At 38.6% G+C, this 26,297-nt stretch overlaps 1 protein-coding gene across 1 annotated transcript in view; it reads left to right on the forward strand.

Moving 5' to 3' along the window:
* LOC129624644 (ATP-binding cassette sub-family C member 4-like) overlaps positions 1 to 25,930 on the forward strand; it is a 182,120-nt gene extending 156,190 nt beyond the window's left edge. Inside the window, exons 27-33 of the mRNA XM_055542797.1 lie at positions 1,724 to 1,813; positions 13,277 to 13,449; positions 13,882 to 13,987; positions 17,956 to 18,090; positions 18,823 to 18,847; positions 19,172 to 19,185; positions 24,092 to 25,930. Coding sequence (XP_055398772.1) covers positions 1,724 to 1,813; positions 13,277 to 13,449; positions 13,882 to 13,987; positions 17,956 to 18,090; positions 18,823 to 18,847; positions 19,172 to 19,185; positions 24,092 to 24,211 — 663 coding nt within the window. The 3' untranslated portion in view covers positions 24,212 to 25,930. The remainder of the gene's footprint in view (positions 1 to 1,723; positions 1,814 to 13,276; positions 13,450 to 13,881; positions 13,988 to 17,955; positions 18,091 to 18,822; positions 18,848 to 19,171; positions 19,186 to 24,091) is intronic.
* The last annotated feature ends 367 nt before the right edge of the window (positions 25,931 to 26,297 follow it).

The following is a 26,297-nucleotide window of genomic DNA, read 5'->3' on the forward strand; positions in this document are numbered from 1 at the left end:
GCATTCTGTGCTGATGTACAGGTGAGAGAACGTGGGACCAGCTGGTGCAGGAACACAGAATCTCTCTCCATGGACAGAGGAGCCACAGGCCCCAGGAGCTGACTTCTCTTTGCATGTGTGGGGATGTTCATTCACACCTATTGAGAGAGTCCCCATCCCAGAATACTGTTTTACCAAATGGAGAAAATATCCTAGTTTATTCTTCATTGCAATTTGAAAATAGTTCACAATTTTGCTTTGAGGCACAAACCTCAACTAATCATGCTTTTAATGTTTCCCAGCATCACACCAGGATTGACAGTTAATTTATGTAGATCTTGATGTAAAGTTTCTCAAATAATTATATCATCATTGTGTGTGTGTGTTTAAGTAAATATTCATTACCAGAAAGGTACTTAAAACAAACAAACAGGGTTATTGTTACCATCTTTCTAAATTCCATATACGTGTGTTAGTATACTGTATTGGTGTTTTTCTTTCTGGCTTACTTCACTCTGTATAATAGGCTCCAGTTTCATCCACCTCATTAGAACTGATTCAAATGTATTCTTTTTAATGGCTGAGTAGTACTCCATTGTGTATATGTACCTCAGCTTTATTATCCATTCATCTGCTGATGGACATCTAGGTTGCTTCCATGTCCTGGCTATTATAAAAAGTGCTGCGGTGAACATTGGGGTACACGTGTCTCTTTCCCTTCTGGTTTCCTCAGTGTGTATGCCCAGCAGTGGGATTGCTGGATCATAAGGCAGTTCTATTTCCAGTTTTTTAAGGAATCTCCACACTGTTCTCCATAGTGGCTGTACTAGTTTGCATTCCCACCAACAGTGTAAGAGGGTTCCCTTTTCTCCACACCCTCTCCAGCATTTATTGCTTGTAGACTTTTGGATAGCAGCCATTCTGACTGGTGTGAAATGGTACCTCATAGTGGTTTTGATTTGCATTTCTCTGATGATGAGTGATGTTGAGCATCTTTTCATGTGTTTGTTAGCCATCTGTATGTCTTCTTTGGAGAAATGTCTATTTAGTTATTTTGCCCATTTTTTGATTGGGTCATTTATTTTTCTGGAGTTGAGCTGTAGGAGTTGCTTGTAGAAAGATGGTAACAATAACCCTGTGTTTGAGACAGCAAAAGAGACACTGATGTATAGAACAGTCTTGTGGACTCTATTGGAGAGGGAGAGGGTGGGAAGATTTGGGAGACTGGCATTGAAACATGTGTAATATCATGTATGAAACGAGTTACCGGTCCAGGTTCGATGCACAATACTGGATGCTTGGGGCTGGTGCACTGGGACGACCCAGAGGGATGGTGTTGGGAGGGAGGAGGGAGGAGGGTTCAGGATGGGGAGCACATGTATACCTGTGGTGGATTGGTTTTGATGTTTGGCAAAACTAATACAGTGTTTGAGGTTTAAAAACAAATAAAATTAAAACAAACAAACAAATCTTCCTTTCTATTCTTCAGTTTCTTTCTTAATATGAAAAAGCTTCTTCAACACTACCTTCTGTTAGTGTTCAATAGTCCAGAGGATATTTTGTAGCATGCTTTGTACAATGGGAAATTATTTTAGAGATACTATTTTGTAAATATACATTTGAAACTTTATTATTAATGATCACAGTGAATTTTGATATTTTATATTTTATTTCTGTCCTGTAAGCACTGGAATAAAATGAAAAGAGGTTAAGGTAAAAACATTCACTATTTTGTTGCATTTAGGAACCTGTTTTATTTACTGGAACAATGAGGAAAAATCTGGATCCCTTTAATGATCATATGGATGTGGAACTGTGGAAAGTCTTAGAAGAGGTAATTTATTAATTGTAATGTGTAAGTATGAGTATATGTGTATATACATTTTTAACATTGCAGGTAATTAAAGGGAGCTTATCAGTTTAACTGACTTTGTTTACCTCCTAGGAAAATTCTGATGACATGAGTGCACTTAAAATGTGTGTATTGATGATGGTTATGAAAACCAACAATATAATGCTTAATGTTTCTATTTTTGCTTTTCCCCTAATACTGTGAGCAACTAGATACATTATCTTGTCCTTAGCAGAACACTAAATTAGATGTTAAAGCTGTGGGATCAAATTCCACTAGTGACCTGGTGAATCAATTACCCTAATTACCCTGCAATGTTCATTTTATTCCTCTGGTCTTAGGAAACATCCATGATGTGGAGACAATAGTAGTTTTTCATTATTAACTTAAAAATGTGACAGATTATACCAATAAAATGCTATGCAGTTTCACAGGAAAGTGTTTATAAAGATAGAATATATAACTGGAATGTGATAATGATTATTTATTGGTGATTATGCCATTTTAATGCTGTAGCATGAATGCAGCTAACAGAACCCTAGAGCGTTTGCTTACTTTTTATGTGGACAGGTTCTTTCTAGAGAATTTTCTGTTATTTGTATCATGTTCCCCCTTTCCCCACTTCTTTGAATTTCCTTACCATTGAATGAAAAAAATTTTGACTATTAAGTTTCCATTGCCTTGTGTATTTTAATACAAAGTACTTTGTATATTTTCCCTTGTTTTATAAATCAGTTCTACTGATGGCAGAAAGTCTAGATATCTAAACTGTAGACAGACTTCTAATTTCTCATAGAACCTAGTTCAATCTTGTGCTTTTAAAAAATAAGCATGTGCATTCTTATACACTAACAACGAAAGGTCCGAGAGATTAAGAAAATAATCCCATTTACTATTGCAACAAAAAGAATAAAATACCTAAGAATAAACCCACCTAAGGAGGCAAAAGACTTGTACTCAGAACACTATAGGATACGGACAAAGGAAACCAAATACAACACAACCAGATGGAGGGATATACCATGTTCTTGGGCTGGAAGAATCAATATTGTGAAAATGACTATACTACCCAAAGCAATCTACAGGTTCAGTACAGTCCCTATCAGATTACCAATGACATTTTTCATAGAATTAGAGCCAAAAATTTTACAATTTGTATGGAAACACAAAAAACCTCAAATAGTCAAAGCACTCTTGAGAAAGAAAAATGAAGCTGGAGAAATCAGGTTCCCTGATTTAAGATACTGAGTTGGCCAAAAAGTTTGTTACATAAAATGTTATGGGAAAACCTAAATGAATTTTTTGGTCAACTCACTACAGAGCTTCAGTACTCTAGATGTATGGCACTGGCACAAAGACAGAAACATAGATCAATGGAACAGTCTAGAGAGCCCAGAGATGAACTCACAGTCACCAAATCTATGACAAAGGAGGCAAGAATGTGCAATGGAGAAAAGATGGTCTCTTCTCTTTTCAATGGAGAAAAGACAGTCTCTTCAAAAAGACAGTCTCTTCCCAGCTGCTGGGAAAACTGAACAGCTACATGTAAAAGAATGAAATGAGAATATTCCCTAATACCATATACAGAAATAAACTCAAAATGATTTAAAGACTGAATGTAAGACCAGACACTATAATACTCTTAGAGAAAAATAGGAAAAATACTTTTTGACATGAAAAAAATAACTGCTAGATGTTTTATTGATCTTTTCATTTCAGAGAAGTGTGGTGTATTTCTTTTAAAAAAATTTCTATTGCGCAAATCTGAGTGACCGATTGTTTGTGATGTTTTGAGTTGTTGTGTGTGTCATTTAGAGTCACCCTTCCAGGGAAGCTCTGAAACCTGTAATATGTAGGCGAGGCTTGACTGTGAGCAGGCAGATTTGGAGGTCTGACAATTTCCATCCAGTAATTCTGGTTTCTGAAGGATGTAAGCACACAGTCTTTACACACCCACCCTGCTTTCCAGCAACGGTGGGGATTTTATTTTCCTAAGTTGGGCCAATTGCTTCACTTTTTCCTGCCTGAAAAGAATTACACCTCTGATTTCATTTAAGTTTGTGAGTCTTTTACAGTGCAATTGTAAAGAGAAGAGGTGGGGAGATTAGTTAACCATCAAATGTGAAAAAAAAGATAGGATGATCTGCTGATCTTGAACTCACAGGACTATTTAATGGTGAAATTATGACATCTTAAAAAAAAAAGTACTAGTTAATTATTTTCCTATTTGTTTCCAAGTTTGAGATCTTTTTTCATGGATTCTCAGGTAGCAAAATTAGTCTAGAATTTCAGAACATATTGTTCCATGGACAGAGGGGCAATGCTAATCTAAATTCTAAAAATGATGAGGTGGTACAAGTGGTAGATAATACTAAGATCTACCCTTATTTAAAGTACATTTGAAGGTTTCTATAAAAAGAAATAAATATGAGTTTATTTCAAAAGTGAAGTGTGTGGTTTAGATGTATGCTTCTGGGATTGACCATGTTAGCTTTAGTGATAATGCTTGGAGAAATCATCCCATCATTGTGTTTCTCTAGGAATTGCTTCTTTATGACTGTTTTAAAGAAAACCTACCAAATCTTTCATTGAAAAACATACAAATGTGATAAAGAAATCGTTCCTAGAGAAAAAGAATAATGGGATGATTAATCACTCTAAGTGCATGCATGTGCATGCTCAGTCATGTCTGACTCTTTGCGAACCTCTATGTAACTATACTCCGCCAGAAACATATGTCCATGGAGTTTTCCAGACAAGAAGTACTGGAGTGGATGACCATTTCCTATTCCAGAGAATCTTCCCAAATCAGGAATCAAACTCACGTATCTTGTATCTCCTGCACTGGCAGGAGGATTCTTTACCCATGCAGCACCTGGGAACCCCATCACTCTAAGAGGTATCACTAAATCAGTGAGATCAATTTTTAAGTGAACTCAAAACCCTAGTTACTAGTTTACAAATGATGCCAAACTGGACATGTGAACCCAAACTCACAGAGTTGGCCTGAGAGTGAGTAGGAGGAAACCGCTATGTTTCCTCTTTTAAAGTCCTCTAGTTCTATTTCTTCCTTCTTCCTTGGGAGAGATGGACATTCAGAAGGGATACAGTCCTGTGGATGCTGCCCGTCTCATCTTGGTTATTTTTCAAAATATGCTGAAAATACATTTTTCATATACTGAAAACTAACTAACTTACTATAAACTGACAAAAGTTCATCAGAAATTAGTGCTGATTGGGGTGCAAAGGCAACTCCACAAATGTAACAGGAATGTACCTGAAAATGAAGCACTTTATCAAAGGTTAAAAGATCACAGTAGATAAAACTCTCAAAATGAATCATTGAAGTGTTGCTTCTAAAAACAAAAACAAAACAGCTTAGATTCTACGATATGGAATTAAGTATATGGTCTATTACATCAAAACTGGGAAGAAAGCACACAGTCAAATGGTCGACATTGATAGTATCTTTATTAGGACAGAAGTATGCCTCATATGTCCATATAGTCAAAACTATGGTGTTTCCAGTAGTCACGGATGGATGTGAGAGTTGGACTGTAAGGAAGGCTGAATTGATGCTTTTGAACTGTGGTGCTAGAGAAGACTCTTGAGAGTCCCATGGAGAGCAAGGAGATCAAACCAGTCAATCCTAAAGGAAATCAACTCTTAATATATATTGGAAGGACTGCTGCTGAAGCTAAAGCTGCAATACTTTGGCCACCTGACGCAAAGAGCTGACTCATTGGAAAATACCCTGATGCTGGGAAATATTGAGGGCAGGAGGAGGAGAGGGAGACAGAGGATGAGATGGTTCGATGATATCATCAGCTCAATGGGCATTAGTTTGAGCAAACTCCAGGACATGGTGAAGGACAGGGAAGCCTAGTGTGCTGCAGTCTGACAAATAGTCGGACATGACTGAGTGACTGAACAACAACAAAATGTCTCATCACAGAGGAAAACCAAGACACAGAAATCTGGGCATCAGCAGCATGTGCATTAGGAATCACGTGGTTCAGTCCTTGCTGTGGGACAGTTTATGTGTCCATTTCCTGGGGCCTTATGTTTTGGTGAAGGGGCTCTCCCTTGACTTGTTTTACTGCTGGTCCTGCTCTAGTAAAACCTCTTCCCTGTCTGTTGATTGCATTTCCCTGTCTCATTCTAGCCCACACCAGCCTTTCTTTTTGAAAAGTAAGAAGGTTCCACAAAATATAGAAACTATCTGACATCTATGTTGACTGCCTGTGAAGGGTGCTGGTGCCTGGTTGGTAGATACAGTACATTTAGTAGATTATTTTGAAAATGTTTAAGGTGATAGAGTGCCTTACATTTCAGTTTATTATTTTTCTATATTCTGTATTATTTTTGCTATATTCTATTTTTTCCCAAGTTCAAAAACAATCTGAAGTATTCTGTACTGAGATTAAAGTTTTTTTAATTTATTTATTTTTTAATGGAAGGAAAATTGCTGTACAGAATTTTGTTGTTTTCTGTCAAACATCAGCAAGAATTAACTATAGGTACACCCATGTCCTATCCCTCCTGGACCTCACTCCCATCTCCTTCCCCATACCATCCTTCTAGATTGTTACATAGCCCCTGTTTTAATTCCCTGAGTCATAGTATTATTTGATCCATTTTCCTTAAATAATAACTTTTTCAGTGCTTTCCACTGTTTAAAGTGTGATGTTATGATATCTTGGAGCCAGTTAATTGTTATAACAATACATTCCTTTTACACTTATTCTTAATAAGAAAATGGTGTTATATAAAATTATTTATCTATATGGATTTATTTTCTAATTTATAGGAACAGACGTGTCACACAATGAGATTCATTTATGCCTTCATTCATACAGCCAACAAATATCTTCTGAGAGCGTGTTAGACAGGCAGTGTTGCAGATTCTGGGGCTATCACAGTCATCAAGAGACAAAGTCTCTGCCCTGTTGGAGCTTAAATTCTCTTGAAGAAGATGGAAAACAAGCCTGTGCATATGTAACAAGGTCTCAATGCTGATACATGCAAAGGAAGAAAATGGAGCATAACATGAAGAGGCACTGCTGCTGCTGCTAAGTCGCTTCAGTCGTGTCTGACTCTGTGCGACCCCATAGACGGCAGCCCACCAGGCTCTGCCATCCCTGGGATTCTCCAGGCAAGAACACTGGAGTGGGTTGCCATTTCCTTCTCCAATGTATGAAAGTGAAATGTGAAAGTGAAGTGGCTGAGTCGTGTCTGACTCTTCGCGACCCCATGGACTGCAGCCCACCAGGCTCCTCTGTCCATAGGATTTTCCAGGCAAGAGTACTGGAGTGAGTTGCCATTGCCTTCTCTGGAAGAGGTGCTAGCTGAGGGCATTACTAATATTGGACAATATCTATTGATCTGTTATAAATTCTATACGTACTGATTCATTTTATACTCTATCAATGTTAAGAGGTTGTTATTGTTGTTCAGTTGCCCAGTTGTGTCCGACTCTTTGCTACCCCATGGACTGCAGCACGCCAGGCCTTCCTGGCCCTCACCATCTCCTGGAGTTTGCCCAAGTTCATGTTCATTGCATCAGTGAAGCCATTCAGCCTTGTCATCCTCTGACACTCTCTTCTCCTGCCCTCAATCTTTCCCAACATCAGAGACTTTTCCAGTGAGTTGTCTGATGGCCAGAAGACTGGAGCTTCATCTTCAGTGTCAGTTCTTCCAGTAAATATTCAGACTTGATCTCCCTTAAGATTGACTGGTTTGATCTCCTTGCTATCCAAGGGACTTTCAGAAATCTTCTCCAGCACCACACTGAAGGAATCAATTCTTTTGCATTCTGCCTTCTTTGTGGTCCAGTTCTCACAACCGTATGTGACCACTGGGAAGACCATAGCCTTCACTATATGGACCTTGGTTGGCACAGTAATGTCTCTGCTTTTCAACACACTGTCTAGGTTTGTCATCATTTTCCAGACAAGAAGCAATCATCTTCTGATTTAATGGGTGCAGTCACCATCTATAGTGATTTTGGAGCCAAAGAAGGGGAAATCTGTGACTACTTCCATTTTTTCCCCTTCTATTTGCCATGCAGTAATGGGGTGCGATGCCATGATCTTAGTGGTTTTTTTTTTCTTTTCTTTTTTTAGTATTTAGTCTTAAGCCTGCTCTTTCACTCTCTTCCTTCACCCTCATCAAGAGGCTCTTTAGTTCTTCTTCACTTTCTGTCATTAGAGTGGTACTATCTGCATATCTGAGGTTATTGATGTTTCTCTAGCCTGTCTTGATTCAGGCTTATAACTTATCCAGCCTGGTATTTCTCATGATTTGCTCAGCATATAGGTTAAGCAAACAGGGTGACAACAGACAGCCCTGTCGTACTGCTTTCTCTATCTTGAACCAATCAGTTGTTCCATACAGGGTTCTAACTGTTGCTTCTTGACCCACATACAGGCTTCTCAGGAGACAGGTAAGATGGTTTGATATTCCCACCTCTCTAAGAGCTTTCCACAGTTTGTCATAATCTACACAGTCAAAGACTTTAGCATAGTTGATGAAACAAAGATAAATGTTTCTGTGAAATTCCCTTGCTTCCTCTATAATCCAGTGAATGTTGGCAATTTGATCTCTAGTTCCTCTTCCTTTTCTAAACCCATCTTAGATGTCTGGAAGTTCTTGATTCACATAATGCTGAAGCCTAGCACGGATGATTTTAAACATGACCTTACCAGCTTGGGAAATGAGTACAATTGATGGCTGGCACATTCTCGGTACTACCCTTCTTGGGAATTAGGATGAGGATTGACCTTTTTCAGTCCTGTGGCCACTGCTGAGTCTTACAGATTTGCCAACATAATGAATGCAAAATCTTGATGGCATCGTCCTTTAGAGATTTGAATAGTTCTGGAATTTCATTGCGTCCATTAGCTTTATTAACAGCAGTGCTTCTTAAGGCCCACTTGACTTTGCACTCCAGAATGTCTGGTTCTGGGTGACTAACTACACCATTGTAGTAATCCAGTTCACTAAGATTTTTTTTTTTTAATAGTCTTTGGTGTATTCTTTCCACCTTTTCTTATTCTCTTCAGCATTTACTAGGTCTCTGCCACTTTTATCCTTTATTGTGATCATCTTTGGGCAGAATGCTCCCTTGATGTTTCCAGTTTTCCTGAAAACCTCTAGTCTTTCCTCTTTTGTTGTTTTCTTGTGTTATTAAGCTTTGTTCATTGAAGAAGGCCTTCTTATCTCTCCTACCTATTCTTCAAAGCTCTCTGTTTAATCTGATGTACCTTTCCCTCTCTCCCTTGTTTTTCACCTCTTTTCGTTCTTCTGCTATTCAGAAAGCCTCCTCAGATAACCACTTTGCCTTCTTGCTTTTCTCTTTCTTTGGGATGGCTTGTTTGCCACCTCCTGCACAATATTATGTACCTCTGTCAATAGTTCGTCAGGCACACTGTTATCTAGATCTAGTCCCTTGAATCTATTTGTTATCTCTACTGCAAATTCATACAGGATTTGATTTAAGTCATAACTGGCTGGCTAGTGTTTTTCATGGTTTTCTTTAGTTTAAGCCTGAATTTTGCTATGGGAGGTTGGTGATCTGAGCCACAGTCAGCTCCCAGTCTTGTTTTTGCTGATTGTATACAGCTTCTCCATCTTCCACTACAAAGAATGTAATAATTTTGATTTCAGTATTGACCATTTGGTGATGCCCATGTGTAAAGTTGTCTCTTGTGTTGTTGAAAAAGAGTATTTTTTATGACTACAGCATTCTCTTGGCAGAATTCAGTCAACCTTTGCCTGCTTCATTTTGTTTTTCCAGGCCAAACTTGCCTGTTACTCAAGGTATATTTTTACTTCCTACTTTTGCATTCCAATCTCTGATGATGAATAGAATATCTTTTTTAGGTGTTAGTTCTAGGAGGTCTTCTAGGTCTTCACAGAACTGATCAACTTCAGCTTTTTCAACTTTGGTAGTAGGGACATAGACTTTGATTACTGTGATGTTGAATGGCTTGCCTTGAAAACAAACTGAGATCATTCTCTCATTTTTGAGGTTGCACCCAAGTACTGTGTTTCAGACTTTTGTTGATTATGAGGGTTACTTTGTGTCTTCTATGGGATTCTTGCCCACAGTAGTAAATATAATGGCTATTTGAATTCAATTCTCCCATTCCCAACCATTTTAGTTCGCTGATTCCTAGGATGTCATTGTTTATTCTTACTATCTCCTGCTTGACCATGTCTGATTTTCCTTGATTCATGGACCTAACATTTCAGGTTCCTATACAATACTGTTCTTTCCACCATTTTATTTTACTTTCATCAACAGACACATCAACAACTAAGCATCATATTTGCTTTGGCCAAGCTGCTTCATTCATTCTGGGGCTATTGGTAATTCTTCTCCACTCTTCCCCAGTAGCATACTGGAAGCATTAGTAATAATGGGTAATATCTATTGATCTGCTGTAAATTCTACATGTACTGATTTATTTTGTACTCTATCAATGTTTTGAGGTACCCACCTTTATAATTATGATATTATAGTCTGAGAATTTAGGCAGCTAAGGCAGAGTAAGTTTAGTAACTTGCCCAGTTGGCAGAGCTAGGTAGGACTTATGCCCAGGCTGCCTGGCTTTAATCTCCTTTTTTTTTTTTTTTTTCGCTGTGCTAGTTCTTCATTGCTGCTTGCAGACTTTCTCTGCTGCTGCTGCTGCTTAGTCACTTCAGTTGTGTCTGACTCTGTGCGACCCCATGGACTGCAGCCTACCAGGCTTCTCCGTCCATGGGATTCTCCAGGCAAGAACACTGGAGTGGGTTGCCATTTCCTTCTCCAATGCATGAAAGTGGAAAGTGGAAGTGAAGTCATTCAGTCGTGTCTGACTCTTAGCAACCCCGTGGACTGCAGCCTACCAGGTTCCTCCATCCATGGGATTTTCCAGGCAACAGTACTGGAGTGGGGTGCCATTGCCTTCTCCCAGACTTTCTCTAGTTGCAGCAAACGGACTATCTCTTTATTGCAGTGCATGGCCTTCTCACTGTCATGGCTTCCCTTGTTGCAGCTCTTTAGCTCTAGAGACACAGGCTTCAGTAGTTGCGACATGCAGGCTCTGTAGTTGAGGCTTTTGGGCTTTAGAATGTGGCCTCAGTAGTTGTGTCACATGGGTTTACTTACTCCATTCCATGTGGGATCTTCCTGAACCAGGGATCGAACCCATGTTCTCTGCATTGGCAGGTGGATTCTTAACCACTGGACCACCAGGGAAGTACCAAGCCTCCAATTTTTTGTTTTAAAATTTTCAAATTACAGGAACATGAAAGGAATAATATGATGAATACATATACACCTTCACCTGGATTCATCAGCTATTATGTCTTCCTGTTTTTTCTTCCTCTCTTTTAAAAATCTATATTTTGATGAATTGTTTGCAAGTTGAAGAAATGTTTATTTAAAAGTTAGAATCACTTTTTTTAAATTTTATTTTATTTTTTAACTTTACAATATTGTATTGGTTTTGCCATATATCAATATGAATCCACCACAGGTATACACATGTTTCCCATCCTGAACCCTCCTCCCTCCTCCCTCCCCGTACCATCCCTCTGAGTCGTCCCAGTGCACCAGCCCCAAGCATCCAGTATAGTTCATCAAACCTGGACTGGCGACTCATTTCATATATTATATTATTCATGTTTCAATGCCATTCTCCCAAATCATCCCATCCTCTCCCTCTCCCACAGAGTCCACAAGACTGTTCTATACATCAGTGTCTCTTTTGCTGTCTCATATACAGGGTTATTGTTACCATCTTTCTGAATTCCATATATATGTGTTAGTATACTGTATTGTTGTTTTTCTTTCTGGCTTTAAACATATAAATATATACCTTGTGAGAACAGGACATTCTCTTATACGTCCTAATACAGTTATCTCAATCAATAAATTTAATAGTAATATTACACTGTTATCCAGGATGTTTTCAGATTCACTAGTTATAATTATTCCTAGTTATTTTTATTTACCCCTTCTACTATCCTTTTTCCCATTTTAATACTTAATTATAACTTGATTTTATGATTACACTACAGAAAACCTTTATATTCGTATATCCTCATAGCCATCCCTGATTTATAAATGAAAACAGAGTCTCAGAAAACATCATTTTCTGAAAACATTTCCTCTAACAACACTTTTTCCTCATAAAGTGGATATGGACAAAATCGAAGGAAAGTAGAAAACCAAAATAATGATGAGATGTCATCCAAGTCAGGGACAAGTGTGAGTCAGGATGTATCTTAAGAAAGTCCAACCTCTTGTACCACAGTCAAAGTCTTACCCTTTAGATTGTGTGTACTTCTCAGGATAATGCTGCATAACAATACCATATTTAATTCTAACTCAGAATTCCCCTTTCTTGGGATTGGACTCCATCAATAGCACAATTCAGGTTTGCATTCATAGATGTGTTCCATCATTTAGGATACCTGAAAATAAAAAAATGAAAATACTCCTCACTAACTCTTGGTGTGTTGTTATCTGACATTATAATGTGTCAGATAACTTATCGGCCATCACTCATCACTCTGTTGGTCTCTTAATTTGAAGTGTATTTTGTCTTTGTTCTTCAAGTATAGCCTGAGTTTGGTTCATGCTCTATAATATTTTTCCAAAATAAATATTTATTTAATTGACCCCTACCACCAAACGTACTTTTCAAGTATCTGTGGTAGTCAAAAATTTGTTTTTCCTCTAATAAGTACAATTTTATGAAGATAGATTAATATAAACATCACCTATATTCATATTCTGGGGGAAATAAGGTGTTGTATCTTATTTTCATATAATGAGTTTTCATATGGAACTCAGTGAATGAGTTTTCATTCATTGCAAGACATTTATGACACTGAGGAAAATGCACTTGATTGGTCCACTATTTATAGAACTAAACTTGGGAAAGAGTTGTTATCAAAATAGGCTCCAATTGCCATTGTTTGAATTTGCATATTGTAAACTTCACCAAATGGTAAAGTGTTGGTAAGATTATATCTTCAGAGAAAAAGACTTACTGTAAATATTTTTAAAGTTTTTCTTTAGTGTACCAACTCCTATGCAAAGTGTACTTTGGGAAACTTGGCTCAACCATAAAGATCATTTTAACTTTTCTGTTGAAACCACACTGGGAGAAATGGCTTCATTTTTTGAGAGACTTCCTTAACTAATCCCTAGGCAGGGTTTCTGGTGTATATCCTGTAGCAGGGATGGAGGACACTGAGATCTTTCTGTCCTTAGTTGACTCCACCATCTTTCTCAGTGAATGCTCATTGGAAAGAGCTCTTCCCATCACCCTGGTTGTACATGCAATATGTGTAAGAAGTCCTGAGGACATCAAAGCTCTAATGTCTAAGAGGTTTGTCTACTTTAGTAATAGTTTACTTAGGAAAAAGTCATTCTTTCTGTACCTACAGGTGCAACTTAAAGAAGCCATTGAAGGTCTTCCTGGTAAAATGAATGCTGAATTAGCAGAAACCGGATTGAACTTGAGTTCTGGACAGAGACAATTGGTGTGTCTTGCTAGGGCTATCCTCAGAGAAAATCGGATATTGATTATTGACAAAGCCACATCGAATGTGGATCCAAGGTATGGAGCTGAGACCAGGAAACCTTGAATCTGTCTTGTCAGTGTGGTAAATGGAAAACATTTAGTGATGCTTAGAAATGTTTCTAGGTGCTCTCTTAGTCCAATGGATATCTTTTGATATCAATTCCAGAAAACAAAGGAAAAACTAAGACATTTTGTATGGCATTAATGTTTTTATGAGGCATCCTGAGAGAGCTATATTCCTAAATCCAGCTCCTTATAGTTTCAAGCAATTTTGAGGGAAGATTATTTTCCATCATTTTATGAAAAAGAGTAAATTTCTAAATAGATTTTTATACTTAGTTTTTTAGGAACAAGATTATATGTTAACATACTGATTTTTAGAAACATTATAAAAATATCATATATTTTTAAATCTTAAGTCTGCTTGTCATGTCTTTACTGAACTATATTAACTTTTTTTTAATATAGAACTGATGAGTTAATACAGAAAAAAATTCATGAGAAATTTGCCCAGTGCACTGTGCTAACCATCACACACAGGTTGAGCAATGTCATTTACTGTTCACGGATAATGGTAAGACCCTCACCATTTTAGCTTTTTTCATTTATATTAAGTTTTTCAGCATATCCATCCTTGTAAAACTTGATAGGAACCTCCAGTAATTTAATTTTCTCTTAGTTTCTCCTCTCATTCCTGAAAATAGTTGTTGTTCAGTCTCTCAGTTTTGTCCGACTCTTTGTGACCCCCTGGACTTTGGCATGCCAGGCCTCTCTTTCCTTCACTATGTCCCATAGTTTGTTCAAATTCATGTCTGTTGAGTCAGTAATTCCATCCAAACATCTCATCCTCTGTCATCCCCTCCTCCTCCTGCCTTCAAACTTTCCCAGCATCAGTGTCTTTTCCAATGAGTAGGCTCCTCACATCAGGTGGTCAATCTATTGGAGCTTAAACTTCAGCAGCAGTCATTCCAATGAATATTCAGGGTTAATTTCCTTTAGGATTTACTGGTTTTATCTTCTTGAAGTCCAAGAGACTCTCAAGAGTCTTCTCTAACACCACAGTTCAAAAGCATCAATTCTTCAGCACTCTGCTTTATTTATGGTCCAATTCTCACATCCGTATTTGACTACTGGTAAAACCATATATTTGACTATATGGACCTTTGTCAGTAAAGTAATGTCTCTGCTTTTTAATATGCTGTCTAGGTTGGTCATAGCTTTTCTTCCAAGGAGCAAGTGTCTTTTAAATTCCTGACTGCAGCCATGGTCTGCAGTGATTTTGGAGTCCAAGAAAATAAAAGCTGTCACTATGTCCATTGTTTCTCCATCTATTTGCTATGACGTGTAGGATTGGATGCCATGATCTTAGTCTTTTGAATGTTGAGTTTTAAGTCAGCTTTTTCACTCGTCTCTTTCACCTTCATCAAGAGGTTTTTAGTTCCTCTTTGCTTTCTGCTATTAGGGTGGTGTCATCTGTGTCATATCTGTGGTTATTGATATTTCTCCCAGCAATCTTGATTCCAGCTTGTGCTTAATGCAGCCCAGCATTTTGCATGATGTACTCTGCATATAAGTTAAATAAGTAGGGTGACAATATACAGCCTTGACATGCTCCTTTCCCAATTTTGAACCTTATTAGTATTGTTTGCTTTAGAAATACAGACGTACCTTGTTTTATTGCACTTCCCAGAACTGCATTTTTTACAACTTGAGAGCTTATCATGACCCTGCATTGAAGTCTATGGCCATAATTTTCCCAACAGTGTTTGCTCATTCCATGTCTCTGTCTCACCTTTTGGTAATTCTCACTATATGTCAAACTTTTCCACAATCGTTATAGCTGTTCTATAATTCTAGTTACTCTATAATTTTGCAAACTATGGAAAATTCTTAAAGAAATAGGAATACTAGACCACCTTACCTGCCTCATGAGAAATCTGTGTGCAGGTCAAAAAGCAACAGTTAGAGCTAGACATGGAACAACAGACTGGTTCCAAATAGGAAAAGGCGTATTTCAAGGGTGTATATTGTCACCCTGCTTATTTAACTTATATGCAGAGTACATCATGAGAAATACTGGGCTTGAAGAAGCACAAGCTGGAATAAAGATTGCCGGGAGAAATATTGATAACCTCAGATATGCATATGACACCACACTTATGGCAGAAAGTGAAGAAGAACTAAAAAGCCTCTTAATGAAAGTGAAAGAGGAGAGTGAAAAAGTTGGCTTAAAACTCAACATTCAGAAAATTAAAATCATGGCATCTGATCCTATCATTTCATGGCAAATAGATAGGGAACAGTGGAAACAGTAACAGAATTGTTGGGCTCCAAAATCACTGCAGATGGTGATTGCAGCCATGAAATTAAAAGACGCTTGCTCCTTGAAAGAAAAGTTATGACCAACCTAGACAGCATATTAAAAAGCAGAGACATTACTTTACCAACAAAGGTCCGCCCAGTCAAAGTTATGGTTTTTCCAGTAGTCATGTATGGATGTGAAAGTTGGACTATAAAGAAAGCAGAGTGCTGAAGAATGGATGCTTTTGAATTATGGTGTTGGAGAAGACTCTTGAGAGTCCCCAGGACTTCAAGGAGATCCAACCAATCCATCCTAAAGGAAATCAGTCCTGAATATTAGTTGGAAGGACTGATGCTGAAGCTGAAACTTCAATACTTTGGCCACCTGATGTGAAGAACTGACTCATTGGAAAAGACCATGATGTTGGGAAAGATTGAAGGTGGGAGAAGAAGGGGATAGCAGAGGATGACATGACTGGATGGCATCACCGACTTGCTGGACATGAGTTTGAGTAAACTCTGGGAGTTGGTGATGGTCAGGGAGGGCTGGCGTGCTGCAGTCCATGGGGTTGAAAAGAGTTGGACACAACTGAGTGACTGAACTGAGACAGATTCAGGTATTCTTGAACTCTTTAGAGAAAGCTGCCCTTAGCAATGATTCACAGTAGTAAACAAAAGATTAACAGGAAAATGGCCTTTATGCCACTTAATAAATGTTTCCAATTAAATACAAAGGATGAAATTAGCTGCAGTATCTAGATGTGGAAAAACAACCCATGTCTTGTTTAGCGTTCCAGCATATTCTCTTCTTTTTTAAAAAATTAATCTTATTTATTATTTTTTCCCTGTGCTGGGTCTTCCTTGCTGTGTGGTCTTTTCTCTAGTTGCAGTGAGTGGGAGCTACTCTTCATTGCAGTATGCAGTCTTCTCATTGCATAGCTTCTCTTGCTGCAGAACACAGGCTCTATGTATGTGGGCTCAGTAGTTGTGGCTCCCAGGCTCTAGAGCATAGGCTCTATAGTTATGGAGCATGGTCTTAGTTGCTCTGTGACACGTGGGATCTTCTTGGACCATGGATCAAATTCATGACTCTTGCAATGGCAGGCAGATTCTTATACCACTGAGCCACCAGGGAAGCCCATCCAGCATATTCTCTCAAGATACATTTACTCTAAATATGACCTAAACGAATTAAATACCACTGAACATCAAAACTATTTTTAGAGTTGTATCATTTGGGCCGGTTGTTTCAGACACCTTTTTCCCCTCCAGAACCATTAACCAAAATCACTAGTAAGCAGAAAGAGTTGAGAGCCCCTTCCTCTCTCTTTCAGTTTCAAATTAGCGGACTTACTAATGAGCAATAAAAGGGGTAAAAGGCAGGCAGCTGAGGAAAGAAAGGGGAAGAAAGACAGTTTGTGAAAACAGATTCAGATCCTAGGCAGTTCAGGTTGGGCTAGCCCTGTGTGCTCTGCAGGCCGTAATCACAGGAATTTGAAGCTCAATTTTTTACTTGCTTCTTTAGTCTTATCCAAAGAGAAAAATGTTTTTTAGAAATTTCTTCTGTGCAGAGCAGTCCTGCAAAAGCTGCTTATGTACCAGATCTTTCTGCGAGGCTTTCACTTGGAAAAATAAAATACACCACATCCAACTTCAAGAAGCATCTCAACCTCTCAAACAAGGGATTTTGCTCCTCTTAGCAGCTGACATAATCCAGGACCCTAAAGAAGTCCCAGAACCACTTACTCTTTTCCTCAAATATTGCTTGAATTTCCAAATCAACTTGGCCATTAATTTGCTGTCAGGGCACTGCCCTTTCATTTGTATGACATCAACCTACTTTTTAGATAAATGAACTTTGATTTTCTTGAATCAAGTTATTTTCCAACTCTGTGTATCTGTATAAATTGCTTGAAAGCTCAGAGCCTGAGAGCTAAGAGCACTAGGTAAAGATAATAACACCAAATGCCCTGGGCAGAATATAAGATGCTACTGAGTGCCAGTAATCCTAGTCTAAAACTTCTGTTTTCTTCCTTTCCTATAACATTATATTAAAAGGTCGGCTAAAGCCTTTGCCTAGTCAAACAAGATAATCAAGCCATTTAAACACCAGCCAGTCCTACCATCTAAACAGATTCTCTCTATTCTCCTTGTGCTGCCTCTTTTTGAAATACTGTCTGAGTTATAATATGTTACTGAGAAACCTTGTGCACTAATGGGTTTGTTTCTGCTGATTAACAGGTTTTGGATTCAGGGAGACTAGAAGAACGTGATGAACCATTTGTTTTGCTGCAAAATAGAGACAGCCTGTTTTACAAGATGGTACAACAACTGGGCAAGGCGGAGGCTGCTGCCCTCACTGAAAAGGCAAAACAGGTGAGCCTGCTGCAGGAAGTTATAATTAAAGTTCATCTCCAGGGTTCATCCTTCACATGAGTTCCACCAGGGGTCTGAAAACAAGCACTCTGTGCCCTTATAAGCCTCCAGAGAGGAAGCTTCATGACTTGGTCTTAGCAACGCATGGCAGATAGAAGGCAGGTCTGCTGAGAATCTGCAGCAGTGCTGTGAGTGTGGTCAGGATGTGTGCTCTTCTGTGTGACCACACCTGTGTCTGAGAGAGAGATGTCAAATTGGACTTTCCACATTTTGGACCCTGGATTCAGATTCTCATAGAGAACAGAACACTAATTTTGCAGACCCTTTACGTTCATTCTGATTGCTGTCAAAGAATATCTAGGAAATTTGAGAGTTTAAGGAAAATTTTGGAATATTTTGGTTGTAGGAAGATCTTCCAGGGAAAGGTGTAGGCCTGTTCTGTTTTCTAATCTGTAAAGAAAACGCCAACCCAATGCTGTCACTTTCTCCCTAATTCTTTGTTGTTTAGAATTAGGTCCATTTGCCTCCCATGCTTCCTCTACCTTCTAAAAGATGTAATTGTCATCAGGACAAATCAAGAACTTACAATAACTTCACACTGTAGTCTGAATGATGCTTGAAGGTTTACAAAGCACTTTCACAGAGATGAGGTGTATGAAGCACTAAGCTCTGTGCGTGGGTAACATTCAGGTCACATGACATCTTCCTAACAATGGTGAGATGGTAACTGAGGTCTGGTTTAGGAGACTTAGCCATTGTCATACAGCCATCCGTAATTTGAAACAAGGTGGGAGTGGGAATAGGATTGATGAGAAGATGGAGGGAGAGAAGGAAGGTCTGGTGTTCTTGCCCCTTATCATTTGTGGCTTGGGGTGGGATGAGGCTTCCAGCTGCCTGTGGTGAGGTTTCCCATTGAAAATTTATCTCTGTTAAATTATGGATATATTTTCCCTTCTTCATACTTTTCTGCATTTCCTAGATTTTCATTTGTAAGAAGTTTACTAAAATATTTCTTAAAGAAAACATGTCCCAATATCTTAAGTACTTCTATATGAAAGCTTTATATGAATTGTTGTCTAAGTTCCCCCTATCACTGTCTCATCTCAGTCCTCCTTAGAAATGAGGAAATGCCGAGCAGGACCTTCCACTGTTCACAGGTAGGAAATTGCCTGGGTTGCAGAGCTGGCTGAAGAGGTGGCAAAATTGGAGTTCATACTTAGGCTTAGGGACAAGGAAGTCTGTGTTCTGAACTTTTCATAAGTACTTATATTGTGTGCAAATGTTGAGAAGCTGTACAAAGAACTCTGTATTTTTCTGCCTGAAATTCACAGAGTGCTTTCATCTACTAGAGTATCTCCCAGTCAGAGCTTCCCTCCTGAGACCAAGAGACCCAGGAACCTCCCAAACCCTTTTGCTCTTTTGACCTCATGCATTTCACACCAAAAAGAGTTGTACCCACCTATGTGTCAAAGTCTTCATTTAGAAACTATATTATCATTATATATTATTAAGCCATTGAGTAATGAGAAATAGATCACAGAACTTTAGATAGGTCCAGATATCATAAGATAATAGGATTCAACACCCTCATTTTATAGGTGAGGAAACTAAGGCCCTTTAGAAGGAAGGTTCAGTTCAGTTCAGTTGCTCAGTCGTGGGCAACTCATTGCAGTCCCATGAATCGCAGCACGCCAAGGCCTCCCTGTCCATCACCATCTCCCGGAGTTCACTCAAACTCACATCCATTGAGTTGGTGATGCCATCCAGCCATCTCATTCTCTGTCGTCCCCTTCTCCTCCTGCCCCCAATCCCTCCCAGCATCAGAGTCTTTTCCAATGAGCCAACTCTTCGCATGAGGTGGCCAAAGTACTGGAGTTTCAGCTTTAGCATCATCCCTTCCAAAGAAATCCCAGGGCTGATCTCCTTCAGAATGGACTGGTTGGATCTCCTTGCAGTCCAAGGGACTCTCAAGAGTCTTCTCCAACACCACAATTCAAAAGCATCAATTCTTCGGTGCTCAGCTTTCTTCACAGTCCAACTTTCACATCCATACATGACCACTGGAAAAACGATAGCCTTGACTAGATGGACCTTTGTTGGCAAAGTAATGTCTCTGCTGCTCAATATGCTATCTAGGTTGGTCATAACTTTTCTTCCAAGGAGTAAGCGTCTTTTAATTTCATGGCTGCAGTCACCATCTGCAGTGATTTTAGAGCGCCTCCCCCCCCAAAAAAAAAAAAAATAAAGTCTGACACTGTTTCCCCATCTATTTCCCATGAAGTGATGGTACCAGATGCCATGATCTTCGTTTTCTGAATGTTGAGTTTTAAGCCAAATTTTTCACTCTTCTCTTTCACCTTCATCAAGAGGCTTTTTAGTTCCTCTTCACTTTCTGCCATAAGGGCGGTGTCATATGCATATCTGGGGTTATTGATATTTCTCCCGACAATCTTGATTCCAGTTCGTGCTTCTTCCAGCCCAGCATTTCTCATGATGTACTCTGCATATAAGTCAAATAAGCAGGGTGACAATATACAGCCTTGACATACTCCTTTTCCTATTTGGAACCAGTCTGTTGTTCCATGTCCAGTTCTAACTGTTGCTTCCTGACCTGCATATAGGTTTCTCAAGAGGCAGGTCAGGTGGTCTGGTATTCCCATCTCTTGAAGAATTTTCCAGTTTCCCTATGTATATAACTAGTGTTAAGGTGGTTTGCAGCAGGTACAGAATTAGAAATCTGTTCTTTCAGTGAATGTTTTAAATCAAGTGTAACATACATATGGAAGCAGACATAGGTCACAGAATTAGAAATCTTGCAATGCCTGGTCTAGTAATCCTGCACCTACTCTAACGATATTAATGGTAAGTTAATTTGTAAAGTTCTTTATCATTTCTTTTACATTGTTCTCACATATATGATTTCACTTAATCTCATGATGGTCCATTTTTATTCATGTCATGGATGAGGAGATTGGGTCCAGGGCTCACCTAAGGTCACAGAGCTGATTCAGGGTGCACAAAGGGGGAATTGCTGGGGGAGGCTGAGTGCCACCTTAGGTACTATGTTCTGTGTTGAGTCTGAGAACACTGCTCCTTTCGCATAGTAGCCAAGGTGGGGCCATCACCCAAGTTCACAGAGTGGCAGAACCTCACTCTTGGATTTCAGTCCTACACCTGGGTCAGGTCACCTATACAGAAAAGCATTTCTTGATTCCCATTTCAGTGGAATATTTTCTTGGCATTATTTCTGCGTACTCTGCATCCTCTTAGGTAAGCTGTCAGATTATCAATTTTTTGAATGTGCAAGCATCAGATACCAATGCATTTTTTCAGAGTTATAACACTAGAAGCATTAGCCTAAATCAGCAAGCTTTTCACTCTAATAGATCAGGATTCATTCATTTGAGAAGAAAACTCAACGTCTGGGAAAAGGTGCTTCCAAGTCACATTTTTTAAAATGAATAGGTCAGCTGAGCTGATCACTGTTTAATTGACCCTTTCAGATGATCTGATGGTCTATTAAATAGTAGAGAAAGTACTTTTAAGATACATAAAGCTGAAGTGGGCATTAGTTTGCTAGGGCTGCCATACAAAGACCACAGAGTAGGTGACTTAAACAGCAGAAATGTTTTTCCTCACAGCTCTGGGGGCTGGAAGTCTGAGGTCAAGGTGTCAGTAGGGTTGGTTTCCTCTGAGGTCTCTCTACTTGGCTTGGAGACGCTGTCTTCTCTCTGTCTCACATGGTCTTCCCTCTGTGTGTATGTGTCCTGATCTTCTCTTCTTATAAGAGCTCCAGTCTGCTAGGTTAGGACTCACCTGTATGACTTCATTTTAACTTTATTTCCTCTTTAAATACCCTGTCTCCAAATACAGTCACATTCTGAGGTACTAGGGGGTTTAGGGCTTCAACATGTAAAATTGGAGGGGACACAGTTCACCTCAAAGTATGAATGCCTGTCGTCCATTTTGTTCTATGATGAAGCAAATCTGGTTGAGGTTTTCTGAAGTTTCTCTGTTCCCAGTGTGTAACAGAGGTGTCAATTTGTCTATTCATGAAATCACCTAATAGAGCCCAGAAGTTATAAAATCCTCATATCCTAGCTCGAGGAGCCTGGACCAGTTTGAATAGATGGAGGAGGCACTTAGCATCCATGTGGCCTTGTGTCCCCCAGGTGTCTGAACCTCAGGTCCTCACCTGTGTGTAGAGCAGGGATTACAGTCCTGCAGACTTCTTCAGTTTATTATGGGGATCAGATGATAGAGCACATGCTTACATACTTTGAGACTGTAGAGCATTTTACAGTGTAAAAGTGTGATCATTTTTTAAAAGGTCATAGACAGAAGCCTTGCATCTCAATAATAAAAAATATACCCACAGTTCTTCTAAGTAACTTTAGAGACTCTAAATCAGGGGTCCCAAACCTCTGGACTGCAGTCTGGTACTGGTCCATGAGCACACAGCAGGAGGTGAGTGGTGGGCAAAGGAGCAAAGCTTCATTTGCTGCCCCATCACTCACATTACACCTGAACCTCCCCCCACTCCCCTCCCACCCCTGTCCTGACTGTGGACAACTTGTCTTCCATGAAACTGGGTCCCTGGTGCCAAAAAGGTTGGGGGCCACTGCTCTAAATAATTAAAATGTATTATTAATAATAAGTTTTAAAACAAATGATACATCTACTGCTAGAAAATGTAAACACTTTTTAAAATACTTTAAAAAAATTATGAGCAAAAAGTAAATCACTTTCCATTCCTGTCATCACAAGTTCCTCCCCCAGGTGAAGCCCTGGCACCACTGCTGACTGTTCTGTGTATCAGGAAGAACTTGTGAATGTGTGGTCTTTTGGTTTTTAAGCACAAATGATAGTTATTCTTTCCTTTTTTCATTTAATATTGTATCTCATTATATTAATACATACAGTTGTCTCATTCTTTTTCATGGCTACATGAAAAAGTGTTATGCTTTTTCCATTTTCTACTCCTTATTTTCAGTGCTTGTCAATCAGAGTTTATAAAATGTAGAGATTATAACCTGCTATTAACATCCAAATTTGTTGTGCTCATTTTATGTGTGAAAATGAGAAACCCTTGGCAGGCACTATTAATAGATTTCCCAGCCTCTTTGTCACCTTGTTTTTAATTTATCTCCAGGCTTTGAGTCAGTAAGATTTTACTTATCAGCTTACCCTAGTGACAAAACTGAATGATCAGAATGAATCAGAATGATCAGAACTCAAGTGTATCTACAGGTTGTTTGGCATTAAGTCTAGTCCTGCTGAGGGATTATATTTTAGTGAGGCTAGTTTCTCCATGGAATAAATATACCCCTGGTTTTTTAAATTGTGCCTCCACTAGTGATATTGTTGTAGCCATGCGTTCCGGGAAACAAACTCACTCGGAAGGACAATGCAGATAGTGGAGTGCTGTTTATTAAACTGGCGGGCCCAAGGCAGAGTCTTCTCTTAGCCAAGGACCCCCACCAGTTTTTGTGAAAATTTTATATATCCTAAGCATTCTCACCCAAACCCACCTCCCCAAAATTCTCTGAACAAAGTAAAAAGAAAGATACAATCAAAGTTAACCCATGATTCATAAGCCTTAAGCCCAGGTAGTTAAACAGTGAACAATTATCAATAGGCTTGTGGTCATACCCCAATAAGCATAATAGAATGTACGATTCTATTCGGTCACACAGATAATTAGGGTATTCTTTTAGGCGATGGAGAGTCCTGGGGCTCTTCCTTCTGGGGACCTGATTTTCCCGTTGGTATGTCATTTCCATAGATACTGGGCATATAGCTCAAAGTCCACAGTTCGGCCCAAGATGGAGTCCTGCTTTCAAGACAGAGCCTGTTCTGGCTCCTCCTTCAGTATGATTTGCTTCACATGAAGAAGTTAACCTAGAAATGTGTTGCCTTAGAAGGACTTTAAAACTCTTAACCATGTTGTTTTTGTCTTTTTCCCCCCTTAGGTGCACACTGAAAGGAAATAGCCAGATAGTACAGTGACCGTGTGATTATGAATATTTCCAGTGGACAGCCCTCAACCTCAACAATTTTTGAGTCAATGTTCTGTTTCTACCATGAGTTCATGTCTATTCCAAAGGCATTTTTCCAATAGGTTTTTGCACTGCATAAATTATATTATACATTTTTTACACCAGCAACAAATATTTACATATTCCAAGATGTTAATCTATAATTTTTTCCTGCAGCTTCACTCAGTGATTTCAAGGTCTTGCAAAATGATTTATTATGTTTATTTATATGTTAAGCTATTTTCTTTCTTATCCAAATCAGAAGTTGCAGGCCATCAATAAAAGCTGTCTCCCAGGTTTTGTGTCTTCAGAGACTCCAGAGCCAAACTGATTTTCTAAGATTTGAGACAAAGTTGTCACAGATTATTTTTTTACTATTCTCAGAATTACATATTACTTTCCAATTACATGAGGGATTCTGTTTACTTGAAGACTGTGTGAAGTTGCCGTTTTGTGTAACCACTTCCTTTAACAGACCTACTGTCCATTTTTCCACTCAAAGACCTCTGGTTAAAATACTACAGAAAAACTAATAGGAAAAACATACCTGTAGTTTAAATTACATTATAGAAGAGAGAGGTATCACCCTCCAAAAAGAAATATGTTTAAAATACAGAGGGACAATATTATGTGTTCTTCTCCTGTGTCTCCTGCATTGCAGGCAGATGCTTTACAGCTGAGCCATTGGGGAAGTCTTCTAAAAGAGAAGGAAGAGAAAATATGTTTTATCAAAGTAGGAACTCTTCCAGGGTATTTGCTAATGAAGGACAGCCATGTTCTAGACTGTCTTCTAGATAGAAGATTTTATTTTTTTACATTTTTAAAAAATTGTGGTAAAGTATATATAGTATAAAATTTTTTCATATAGCCATTTTTGATCATACAGTTCAGTGGCATTAATCACATTCACAGTGTTGTGCAGCCACATTGTCTGGGTAACTTTTGGTAATTATGTGCTTCCTATTCAGTGTGTTATTTCTGCAGAGTCATTTTCGTAAGTTTCATTTTTGTAGGAGTGGATCTGTTTCCTGTGTTTTGAGCTTCATTGGCATAAATGTATTCACAATACCTTACATATTTAAACTGCAGCATCTCTGTGTTCTTTGGGCTTTTTAATTTTCTTTGAGCCTTCTCTTTTTTATTAATAATCTTGCATAACTTTTTTCCTGTTTTCAAAGAATTAGCTTTTTGCTTGATTGATGCTTTCTGTTTTGTTTTTCTTTCCCTAGCTCATCATATCATTCTTTCCTTAAACTTTTCCTTTACTTTCAGAATTTTTCCTCTAAATTCTTAAATTGGAAACAGATTAATAACATCATTATTTTTCTAATATAAGTATATAAAGCTGACATATTTTTCTGAGATCCACTTTAGCTGCAACCTGCAAGTTTTGATACTTACCACCAATCACTAGCCATAGTATTATGTATTTTCTAATTCCTAATTTAATTAATTAACTATATCTTTTACCTATGAGTTATTCAGAAGTATAATGTTCTCTAAATTTTAAATGCTAATGGATTTTTTCTATTAGAATGAATTATGTCAAACTGCTAACATTCAGTCTTTTTATAAGCTATAAAATGGCACTTTCATATATTCCAACATAATAGTTTTCTTTTATTACTATATAACTTAATTTCATTTTGATCAGACAATGTTCTATTGTGGATTTTAAACCAAAGGTAACCACATTCACACAAAAAGTCTTTATTTCTACCATTTTGTGTTTTATTTGGGGGTTTTAAAATGTTATAAATATGTGTGTAATCAGTAATTTTCAAATAAAAATCCTTCCTGAGTACTGGAATGTTTTCTGATACATGTTGCAGTCTGGTTCTCTGGCATGCAGACTCGGATGGAGTTTAGTGCTGGGATGTGTATCAGGGGTGCCCTTGGGGTCAACACTGTGGAATCAGGAGGGAAGAAACAGGGTAGGACAGAGGGAAGGATCAAGCTGCATCACTGGCCAGATGACCTGAGCTGACCCCGTGTGGATCTGGAGTGATGATGGCCCTTCAGGGTTTCCTGACATGTCCACTGGCCAGGACTTTATACCTCTCCCTGGATGGATCATTGCACTTAGGCTGCCCCCAGAGGGGCTGGTGGTTTAATGTTGCCCACTGGCAGCACTTACAGCAGTTGGACAACAAGTCCTTGAAGGGAGGT

This window comes from Bubalus kerabau, chromosome 12 (genome assembly GCF_029407905.1).
Source record: "Bubalus kerabau isolate K-KA32 ecotype Philippines breed swamp buffalo chromosome 12, PCC_UOA_SB_1v2, whole genome shotgun sequence".
Classification (NCBI taxonomy): domain Eukaryota; kingdom Metazoa; phylum Chordata; class Mammalia; order Artiodactyla; family Bovidae; genus Bubalus; species Bubalus kerabau.